Source organism: Lagopus muta, chromosome 3, assembly GCF_023343835.1.
Source record: "Lagopus muta isolate bLagMut1 chromosome 3, bLagMut1 primary, whole genome shotgun sequence".
Taxonomy (NCBI): Eukaryota; Metazoa; Chordata; class Aves; order Galliformes; family Phasianidae; genus Lagopus; species Lagopus muta.
In genome coordinates, this window is record NC_064435.1 from 42316288 (window position 1) to 42328602 (window position 12315).

General features: G+C 36.5%; 1 protein-coding gene across 1 annotated transcript in view; it reads left to right on the plus strand.

Annotated features, from left to right (window-relative positions):
• The window catches only part of CCDC178 (coiled-coil domain containing 178), a 183651-nt gene that overhangs the window by 65427 nt on the left and 105909 nt on the right, over positions 1-12315 (plus strand). The window contains exons 17-18 of the mRNA XM_048940597.1: positions 914-1059; positions 4680-4839. Coding sequence (XP_048796554.1) covers positions 914-1059; positions 4680-4839 — 306 coding nt within the window. The remainder of the gene's footprint in view (positions 1-913; positions 1060-4679; positions 4840-12315) is intronic.

Genomic DNA, 12315 nt, shown 5'->3' on the forward strand with positions numbered 1-12315 from the left:
TTTTTTTGATCCTATAACTGTTGGTCTCTTTTGGAATGAAAAAGATATTGCAGTGTAATCTCTTCTGTGGGTTAGGAAGTTTAGTTTTTAACTTGGTGTTTTTCAAAAGCTTAATATCAGAATCTCTTTGAAAAGTTGTGTACTTTGAGATGAATTTAGCAGTCTTGTCCTCTGTGCTTATATTCTCCGAAGTATGGAGTACAGAGTAACTCTGTTATGAAAAAAGGTCAATATTTAAAAGAAGAAAGCTCTCAATTTAGGCAATTAAGTGAATAATGGCAGTTTTCAGAGGTAATGACTACGCTACATTCTGCCTGGAGTTGGTGCCATCTGAAAATTTGTTTTTTTCTTTAAAGATCAGCTTTTCAGGTATTTGCCTGAGACAGTTTTGCAGCATGTAAGCAATTTGATGATCTAGCAGTAAAAATGGCCAGTTAAGACACTGCCTGCACTGAAATAAACAGACCCAGGCTTGGTCAGATGTGAAAATTGCTCCTTTTCATTGTCATTAATAAAGTTGTTGCTGTGCAAGGCTTATCTGAAAGACTTCTATGTAAAAGAGCAAAAATTAAAGAGGATATGTAATGTTATGTATTTTTATGAGGGTGATCTACAAACTTACAAACATACATGTACAATATAAGTGACTGCAGAAATTGTGTCATAATAAAATGTATGGATATACGGTAGATGTGCAACAAGTTGATGGGCTGTAACTAGATGGGCAAAATCATGCTCTAATAGAAAAGCAATTATTCTGTTTCGCTAAGTACTTCAACTGCCCCTCTAGAAGCAGTTCTGTTTCTTTGAGTATACAGTTTACGATTTGATGCCCGTTATCATGTTCTTAAAATACAGCACTGGGAAATCTTGCCCTCCTAGTTTATATACTATATGCTTTTTTAATTTCCAGGAAAAACAATCATTTTTTTCTAGTCAAATTGATGAAAACTGTCTCACTATGGAAAATTTAAAAAATGAACTTAAGGAACTTGCTGAATTATGGAATATGAAGCAAACACAGATGGAAGGTGCAGAAAAACTGTTAATCGATTTACGGTAAGACCTGCCTGTTACGTGAAGCTGTAAAGGTATTTTATTGCTTTTGTAAAAGTAATTTAGTAGTTTTACTGTATTTCTATTTCTACAGGTAGTTTTATTGTTTTACAGAGTTATTCCTAGGAAATGTAATGCACTTTTCCTCAATAATTTGAAAGTATTTTTGTGTGTTTACTGACTGTAGTTGTAATGCATTTGTAGAAGTTATTCATTACACAATGTCTACCTACCAAACTGAATTTTGGGTATCAATATTACTTCTGGAAATCTAATAATATTCATGGTCAGTTGCATCTTTAATTAATGGTGGATTCCTCTCATTCTGTGTTCTCTCTGTTTTAAGAAGGGTGGATCAACATTTACTGTGACTGATGAGTCCTGAAAATAGTCTCAAAGGGCTCTATCTAACTGATTATGGAGACTGCCTTCTAGGCCACTGAAGCCTTGGAGGGCCATATATGCTGATTGCACAGCAGGCTTACTCTTCAAGGAGAAAGGTGAACCTGCTATGCAGTGTCAAATGGAAAACAGCTTGGATTGTTGAGTAGTGCAGAATAGCTAAATAATGAAAAAAAACATTCCTGGTGTCATTGTAATGCACTTTGCTGTCTGTCATCTTATTCACTAAATATACTATCAATATTGAAAGATCTTTGAGAGATTATTGCATTAACTTCTTGTCTGAAAAAAAAGTGATACTATATATAGATTTTTAACTGAATTTGTGGAACAGAATTACAGACTTACTGAGGTTGGAAGGGGCCTATGGAGATCATCTAGTGCAATGCCCTTCTAAAGCACATTCCCTAGAGTATGTTATACTGGTAAGCATCCTTGTGGATTTTGAATATCTCCAGAGAAGGAGACTGTAACCTCTCTAAGCAGCCTGTTCCAATGCTGTGTCATCCTCAAAGCAAAGAAGTTTTTCTCATGTTGAGAAGGAACTTCCTGTGTTTCAGTTTGTCTGTGTTGCCTCTTGCCATGTTGCTGAGCAGCACTGAAAAGAGTCTAGCCCCATACACTTTAGCACATGCCTTTTAGATATTTGTAAGTATTGGTAAGATCCACTCTCAGTCCCTCTTCTCCAGGCTGAGCAATCCCAGGTCCTTCAGCCTTTCCTCATAAGGGAAGTGCTCCAGGCCCCTCATCATCTTTGTGGCCCTCTGCTGGACTCTCTAGAAGTTCCCTGTCTTTGTTGAATTAAGGATTCCAGAATTGGTTACAGTACTCCAGATGTGGCCTCACCAGGGCAGAGTAGAGGAGTATGATCATGTTCCTTGCTGGCTACCCTCTTGTTTATGCACCTCAGGATCCCATTGGTCTTCTTTGTCACAAGGGCACACTGCTGACTCATGGCCAACCTGCTGTCCACCAGCACAATCAAGCCCTTCTCTGTAAAGCTCATTTCCAGCTGATCATCTCCTAACCTGTTCTGATGCATGAAGTTATTCCTCCCCAGGTGCAGGAATCTATGCTTGCCCTTGTTGAACCTCAGAATGTCCCTTTCCACCAACTCTCCAGTCTGTCTAGGTCTTGCTGAATTGTAGCTCATCCTTCTGATGTATCAGTTCTCCCAGCTTTGTATCATCAGCAAATTTTCTGAGGGTACACTGTATCTCTTCATCCAGGTAACCAGTGAGTATTAATGGTAAAAATATTCAGAAGACTTTTTTTTTTTTTTTTCAGGCTGTTCTACTTTATTAATTTTGTTTTGACTGATATGTCACTTGGTATTTTGTCAGGCTGTTTTAAGTAAGTTTTGTTTAGCCATTTCGTGTTACATTTTGTGTTAGTCTTCATAAGAGTGCTGATTCCTGCCTTCACAGAAAAACTGATATTAAAGGACTGCTTCTGGTTTTACTCTTGGCTATTTTTCCTTTTTTTTTTTTTTTTTTTTTTTTTTTTTTTTTTTTTTTTTTGCCAGCTAACCTAATCTGCTGGATCTGAGGTAAAACAGCCCCTACCTTTATCGTTATCCTTTTATAGTTAACTTCCTAACATTTTCTTCTGAAGAACAACCCTTCCTTCACTTATTATTATTTACCAGCAATGCAATAAAAGTACTAAATAACAGCTACTGGCATGAAATAGAAAAGAAATACTGACACAGTGTTTTCAATATAATAATAAAATCAAATACTTTTTTTTTTTTTTTTTTTTTTTTTTTTTTTTTTTTTTTTTTTTTTAAATAACATATTTGACTGCACAACTGAAAAAGATCCCATCACAAGTACCCCACTTGGAAAGTTCTTTATACCACTGGCTTTGGAAAAATTATGTTTGCACTCTTGGAATAGATAAAGACATGTCCTTGTGTCGTGAAATTAAGAATGACATGAAATTAAGAATGAGCATTAAATATATTAATTCCATGTTTTTTAAAAAAATCTCATTGAAGTTTGGTGCCAATAAAATTAGAAGAATGATGACCATATCCTGTGAGCTGAAGATTTTGTGAGAAGCACACTTCCTTATATTTTTCTTGCCCACTCTTTTTGTAGGTTTTAAGAAAAAAAAAAGAAATTAAAAAAAAAAAGAAGAGAAGAAGTGTTATTACTTATATACATTAATTATTTTATATATTTTGTATACTGCCTAAGGCAATTTATCTTCATTCAGTGCAGCCCAGGCAAGCTAGATAACTGGACATCCATGTCTTAGATGTTTCAGTTTTCTGCAGAAATCTTGTTCTGTAGAAAGTCTTTGAAAAAGACCATGCTAGGTAAGGACAGAGACAAAATAAATAAATAAATAAAGACATGTATGTACAAATCATAGAATCATAGAATCACCAAGGTTGGAAAAGACCTAAAAGATCATCCAGTCCAACCGTTCACCTATTCCCAATAGCTCCTACTAAACCATGTCCCTCAACACAACATCCAGCCTTTCCTTGAACACCCCCAGGGTCGGTGATTCCACCACCTCCCTGGGCAGTCCATTCCAGTGCCTGACCACCCTTTCTGAAAAGTAATACTTCCTCATGTCCAGCCTGAATCTCCCCTGCCGTAGCTTGAAACCATTCCCCCTGGTCCTATCACTAATGACACGAGAGAAGAGGCCGACCCCCAGCTCACTACAACCTCCCTTCAGGAAGTTATAGAGAGCAATAAGGTCTCCCCTGAGCCTCCTCTTCTCCAGGCTGAACATTCCCAGCTCCTTCAGCCTCTCCTCTTATGGCCTGTGCTCCAGACCCCTCACCAGCTTTGTTGCCCTTGTGAAAATGATGTGAAGCTTCCTTTTTCTGTCTCAACAAATAATAAAATATTGTTTACCCAGTGTGACATGAGCTCATTCTGTGTCTCAGAATATAATTATTTCAGCAAATGTTTCACATCTAGTAGTAGACCAGTCCATTCTCTAGAAGGTTATTTTTAAAAAAGCAAGTTGTTATGAAAATTGAGAAATTTGTATTTCTTGATAGACTCATAAGTGCTCCACATATTCATGGATAAGATCAATCATATTGCTCTGTATTTTTAAAATGGTATAATTATTAGGAAGAGGACTGCCCATTTTATCTGTTATAAAATTTAAAATTAAACCTGCATGTAAAGAATGAAAAACAGTGTAGGATAATCTCGTGATTGCTTCACTGAATTTATTTTTTTCTTTTAAAGGAAAAATCTAAGTGGTGTGATGTTTAAGCAGCAAAATGTCCAGACAGTATTTAATCATTTCCAAGATGAGCTAGCAGAATATGAAAAAAGGTTAAAGCAGGAAGCAAAAGTGTGTGGAGAGTTACTACAGACAAGAAAGAAAGATCTGAAAAATTCGGAAGTGAGTATTATCAGATCTGTGTTTCTTTATCTGAGAAATGATGCAACAATTTTTAGTTAGTTCTGTCTCTTTTTTAGATGTAAAAAACAGAGTAATTTTATCAAAAGTTTGAAATTAGTAGTGCCTTGTCAATATGCAAGTATTGTAAGTGAAATAAATTTATACTTTTCTGTAGTACGGTTTTACATTTCAGACTCACCAAGGTTAGAAAAGACCTACAAGATCATCCAGTCCAACCATCCACCTATCACCAATAGTACTCACTAAACCATGTCCCTCAACAAAATCCATATGCTCCTTGAACATCTCCAGGGTTGTGACTCCACCAACTTCCTGGGCAGTCCTATCCTGTGCCTGACCACTTTTTAGGAGAAGAATCATTTCCTAACATCTAACCTGAATCTCCTCTGGCACAACGTGAGGCCATTCCCTCTAGTCCTATCACTAGTTGCTTGAGAGAAGAGGCTAACACCCACCCCACATTTCTTTGAAAAAGAAGTGATTTTAGGAAAATTATAAAATGATGCATTTGCTTTGGCACATTTAGTTTTCCATTAATGTTTAGGATTCTGGTATGCTTTCTGTAACGTATTTTCTTTCCCTCTGGTTTGTGGATACCTGCAGGAAAGGAAAAGTCATCTCTTCTGCTAACTTAAAAATCATTTTATTCTTTTCATCAGGAGCTTAGTCTTGAACAATTGTGGGTAAGATCAGCATCTGTAAGTTCTCATTCCTCTTTAATCACCTATTTAGAAGAATAGTGCTCCGTGCTTTATATAAAACTTTTTGAACTGTCAGTAGTGCTCCACAGTAGAACCCTCATCTGGTTCTTAGGAATAGCAACTGATACCAAGAAGGTGGAGCCAGATATTAAGTGGGCAGCATCAGAGCCAATTGAAGCAGAGGTGTAAAATACAAAGGAGTAATAATCACAAAATCTTAAAAGAAATCAGATATGATACAATTATTTGTTGTTTTCTGCGTTACTTTTAGAAGTAAATCGAGGAAAAGATGAACATTCTTGATTCTCACTGGTACAAGATGAAGTGCTTCTACAGTGATATCAAATCTGAGTTTTATTTTCTTTCTACTGATGGGAAAATTTTAGCCTGATTTTTGTCTCAGCACTGCATAGTAGAGTTTGGGGTTTATTATTCTGCTGCAAATTGCATTTTTATCAAAGTCTGTACAACTTAGAGTGAAGGAAACTTATTTTTTTTTAAATTAGAGATTGCTGCTTTATAGCTACTCATTGGGATATCAATCCTTACAAAATATCAGTCTACAGTCTTGTGTTAAATTAATACTAAGGTCAAAAATACGTGCTAGTATTTCAACTTGCTCATTTTTATCTTACCTTCAGAAATCACTGTAAGGGTTATTAGGTGAGGTACCTTTCTTATCTCTTTTAGAACACGAGATTTGTTCTTCTTATTGTTTCCTGTTATGTCTCTACGCCCATCTCCCTTTCACGCTGAGTTACAGGTATTGCATGAAGAGCTCTTAACAGTATTTCTTTATTGACATAATGTTGGGTTAATGAGATTACACCATGATTTTGATGGTTAAATGTAACTAAAAATATTTTGCTGCGTGTCCATGAGCCTGTTTAAATTTTTACTGTAACTCTTTTCTGGTCTCTGTGATGACATCTCTTCAGTTAGATCTGCAGCTTGAATGGAGGCACACACTGTTACCCTTTGACTGTTTGCCTACTTATTACCTAGTCATTAATGTTATTGCTAGGAGTGTCTCCAGCAAAGACGGATATTTCTTCAGCACCTTATGGACAGTCAAAAAAATTAAGCAGGGACTTCTGTTTTTGTTACCCAAAAGAAATGGGTAGAAGGCCTAGTAACAGTGAGTGAAAAAGTTTAATAAACCATTGAAACTAGGATTTATAGGTGATTCAATTTAAATTCTAGTAAACTCAGGGGAGATAGCCATGATTTGTGGAGGCTGGAACATTTATTTTACAAAAATGACCAGCATAGCTGTACAGGAAAGGTCACTTGCACAGTTTCAGAATTTTTTTTGCTGATGGTAAAAAGTCAAATAATCTAGCCAGTTAGCTAAAGCCTACCATCCAGCCTATGATAAAGTTATCTTTTCTTATTTAATGGATATAATGAAAAAGCATTTCTATTCTGATTTTTGGATCAAACCATGTATGTAGATGTCACGACTTCAGATACTGTGATATTTTATTATGAAGCTTTGTCACTTACGGTCTGGAGATGGAAACTGGTTTGCTGATATAGTAATGGGGCACACATCTCAGTTCAGTTTTCACAAGTCTTGTTCTCTGTGAAATTGGTTGAGGCCACTCAATTCCCCTGCTCATAGATAATACAATAGAATGAGACGGCCTATTTTTAAGGTGAGATGTGGAGGTCTGATTAACATGATTTCTCCCTTGGGGAGAAAACAAACAAAATCCCCAAAAGAATAACAGAAAAGAAAAGCACTGATTTCTTGAACGCAATATATAGGAGGCAGGTTCAATAGGTTCTGATCTAGGATTTCTAGGAATTCTGGTCAGACATTATATTGAATGAGAATTACCTGTCCTAATATAACAAAAAATAAAAATAATTACAGTAATTAAAAAAATAGTACTTGGTTCCAAGTGTAAGAACGTGAAAAAACTGAAAGGGAGTATTCCCTCAACAGGCTGTGAATATGTATGGTAACACCGCATGTATTCAAAGGTGAGGTGAAAGCAAAACCCCAAGCTACTCAATGTAAGTTGTGTTGTTTAGTCTAGAAGAACCGCTGTTAGATATTTTGGTTGATTCAGGAACTGATTTAAATGGGAGAAATGAACATGTACGTGTCAATGCCAAACACTAGATGTGCACATTTGTCCTGGTTTCAGCCCAAAGAACGTTAATTGTACGATGCTATTTTGATTCTTGCTGTGATGGGAATGCACTCGAGCTGCTTGGTGGCAGTGCTGTCACCTTGATGGTGCAGGGAGGGGCAGGGTGGGGCCAGTACAGATACATAGAATCACAGAATTATAGAATGGCCTGGGTTGAAAACCACCACAGTGATCATCTGGTTTCAAACCTCCTGCTGTGTGCAGGGCTGCCAGCCACTATACCAGGCTGCTCAGAGCCACATCCAGCCTGGCTTTGAATGCCTCCAGGGATGGAGATTTACCTCCTTAGGCAGTCTGTTCCAATCTGTCACCACCCTCTGAGTGAAAAACTTACTCCTAATATCTAACCTCCCCTCTCTCAGTTTAAGGCCATTCCCCCTTGTCCTGTCACTATCCACCCTCGTAAACAGTCATTGCCCCTCCTGTTTATACACTCACTTCAGGTATTGGATGACCACAATGAGGTTGCCCTGGACGGAGCCTTCTCTTCTCCAAGCTAAACAAGCCCAATTTTCTCAACCTTTCCTCAATGGAGAGGTGCTCCAGCCCTCTGATCATCTAACGAGGCCGGGGTCATTCCAAACCACGTGGCACCAAGTGGAGTATAAAGCTGCAGGCAGTGGGACAGGGCTGGCTGCTGCTTGGGGTGCTGTGAGTTGGTCAGGGGGGTGAGTCCTTGTATTACTGCAGGGTGTCATTTTGGTGCTGTGCGTTGGTCAGCCGGTGGTAAGGAAGTGCTATGTGGCTGCATATTGTTATTGCATTTTTGTTTCTATTTTCCCCTTCTGTCTTAGTAATTGGCTCTTATTTCACCCCATGAGTTCTAGTTTGTTTCCAGTTCTCTCCCTCATCCAGTGGTGAGGCAGTGGACAAATGGCTGTGTGGTGTGAGCTGCTGCCAGGTTACACCACAACAACAGTTGACTGTTTAGCTTCAAGATTAAAATTACAGTAATCCTCATTATCTTGTTTTTGAGGCAGGTATAAGCCTGTAGGCCCAATGGAGAAGTTTATGTTGCTGAAAGGGGCGGAAGGAGTATTGAGGCTGAGAAACCCCATTGGAGGTCTATGCAAATGTCCAACTAAATGTCGTTTTTGTGGTGACTTGTGGGTTTTGTGAGGGGGAATGAAAGCTGGTAACGGAGAACAAGAGGAAAGGAAAAACTTGCCAAGAAAAAGAGTTTGAATGGCTTGACAGCAAGAGGATCGATTGTTCAAAGATCTTAATAAGAAGCCTCTCTATTCTGGGGTCTAGAGGGGACTATTAAATCCATAGAAAAGATCTCTTACTAAGAGATAAACTGGCCAGGAACCAGGTGAGAAATTTAGTAATTTCATGAGAAAGCTACAGATTTCTTGTCAGAGCTGTGATGGATTTGGAGTTGAGAATTAGCCTTGGTAGGGGAGAATCTGCATAAGCACATGATGGCCCTAGCACTGCTCTGGAAGAAAGAAATATCGTGAGGAGATTCCTGTCCAGAAGCAATCTTATCACGATGAGGACTAACTATCATGAGAAACCAAAGAATTGATGTGTCTGGTTTTTGCAGGAATACACGAGGTGTATGTTTTGGCTGAAGAGCTGAGTCGCAGCTTTTGCAGACCTCCCAGACAGTCTTATCATGGGAGAAAGTGATGCCAAGTGCTAAGATTGTGACACATTAATTTAGCAAATGTCACAGCTAAACACAAGGTGTGATTTTTGTTTTCCCAACGTGCATTCTACTAAATGTGGTAAAATTTACATATGTAATGATAAAGTTATACCTTACAGGCATATTTTATCACTGTGCTGTTTGTAACTACTCTCATAGCATCTCATTACCTTATGTTCTACAGAGACTGTACAGTCCCCAAACTATCACATTGCCATTTGGTTCAGTGCTGATATGTGCAGTATTAAACACACAGATAAGAATTCTTTGACATAATAATTCATAATGAGTGTTGGATCACGTTCAGAATGATTATATTGTGCCTTGTTTTCTTAACCTGAAAGCAAGCCTGCTTTTCTGCTGCTAATGTGATTATTGTACTTCCAATTACAGTAACTGTAAAACTGATTACTGTTGTTGTTGAAGATTGAGCGAGACAATTTGAATGACCAACACTCTCTTGAAATGTGAAAATGCGTCCTCATTAAGATTTGCTATTGGCCATGTGATCATATATTTCTGAAGTGCGAGTGTACGAATTTTTAAATTCAGACATCTGAATACAGTGGATTATACATTTGAGAAGTGCATTTAGTTTTCTATCCAGAGCATTAACAGAAATACTGATTCTTTAACTTTCCTTTTGCTTTGTAATCAGTACCAATATCAGAATTTCCTAATTCTATTAAGTAAGATTAGTCTTCTGCTAAAAAACCCTTACCACCCAGTAATGTTTCTAGATTTTCTGTGAATTTACTTGAATGTTGGATGATACTGGAAAATAAGATGATAGTAAATTGTTATTTCTTTTGCATTGTACCTTTGTGAGCTTAAGAAATGTTCAATCTAAAACTGAAAGTGAATTTCTCAGTCATATAGAAGTGCACCTTGAAATTCCTTTATTGGAATGATGTTTTCAGCTTATCATGATGTGAAAAGCTTAAAAGTAAAGAAATGCACCTTTTTTTCAGTGTAAATGTTGTATATAATGAAATAAGTTTTTAATAATTTATTCCTAGAAACATATTCAATCTGCAAATATTTGATCCAAATGTTTTGACCCTAACTTAAATGTCTTTTGTTTTAAAACAAATCCGCATGTTCCTATGAGCACCTTTTTCTTTTTTTTTTTTTTTTTTTTTTTTTTTTTTAATAGAAAAGCATTTTCCTTCTGGGAAATGATATATCGGAAAATCCATGACCGCTTCTAACAACTAGTCATGATATGTTATTTCATCAGGTATTGAGAGTATTACTAATGACATAATGTACAAAATGGCATATTTCAGAAGAGATTCTTACAGCAATACAATCATACAGTGCTGAAAGCTGAATTAAGAAATAGGGAGAAACTAAGTTAGATGCAAGGGGCTGTTTATCATCATGGTATTAGATAAAATCCACTGGGCACCTTTTATCATTTACTATTCATCTATTTAGGTCATTTTTTCTATTAGTCATTGTTTTCAGTCTTGCTGCACTAATATGTTCAGAGAGCTTCCATCTCTTTCAAAAAATTCTGCTGATCAATATTAATGTTACTGAAGAGCTTTGTTTCAGCATATCCATGTAAATGTGAGAGTTACGTTTGAAGATATATGACAAAAGAGGATTTTTTTTAATACCTAGAGAGCCATTGATCCCTTTAGGCTATTCTCTGTGTGTGTGCGAGGTAAGGATAACAAATAGTCTGGCTATAAAATTGTCTTTAATTAGTTGACTCAGTGGCTTCCAACAGTGTGCTATGCTGGTATGTGAGACTCCCATGTTACAAGATAGGCTTTTGAATCTTAGTCCATGCTCCTGGGTAGACTTAGCATATCAGCTTACATGCTGTCCTGTGGGAAGCACTGGCAGTATTACTCAAATAACCATCCCACTGATTTTATTGGCTCATGGGGAAGTCATATCCTCTACCTTCTGAGGAATACACAGTAATACAATAGTTAGAGGTTGGGTGCCATGACAGTAATAACATTCTCAGTGAAAATGGAAGAGACATAAAAGGAGAAAGCTAATGCAACTTTTGAAGGATAGTTTTGTTTCTTGACTGAAAAAAAAAATAATAATATGAATACTCATTGCAAGCACATTATCCCTTTTTCTATTTTAACACAGCATTAATTGGAACAATTGTAACAGTATAAAAATAATTTTAAAAATTAAGTCAACTATCAGTTATTCTTTCTGCAGAAACAAAGGCTTTTTCTAAGATTGCTAAAGCAGTTTTTATTATTTCTTCATTCATAGTATTTCAAAAATACTTTGGTCTTTACCAACAGTGTATTCTAATTCAGAAGGCATTCCTTTCTGAATTTTCATTGGGGGAATAGAAATGTTTTCTACAATTTGTTTTAACATTATCTAAAATCCAGAACAGGTCTGAAACATATCTGCTGAAAAATCATAAATAATGCCTGGAAGTGTCAGCACGGAATAGCCAGAGGATGTGTGTAGGGTTGGGAGCTAAGGAAATCTGTGAAAAAATCAGCATTATAAACATTTGAAAATTATGATCTGGGCATACTGGACATCACATTTTTCTAAGACACAGTTTTCAGTCTGAGAACTTTTTCATTTCTTTCTTTTTGATATATTTCATAAATATATTTATATTTATATTATTTTTATATATATATTTATATTTATATTGCATAAATTTCAAAATACAGTAGTAGGCACAAAGACATTTTAAAATGTCTTAGGTGGGTGTGCTCTTCATTTTGTAAAGACTGTGTAAGCTTCTATATTTATATTGTGGTAAGTTCTTAAAATGACTTTACTCATTTTCAATTAAAGTAACTCAGAACAGTACACAATATTAAGTATACAATGTCTCTCAGTTGGAGAAAAAAATTCTTGTCCTGCTATCTGAATGCCTGCACTGATTTAAAACAGATTAAAAGCAGTTAAGCATATGACAGTTGTTAAGCATACG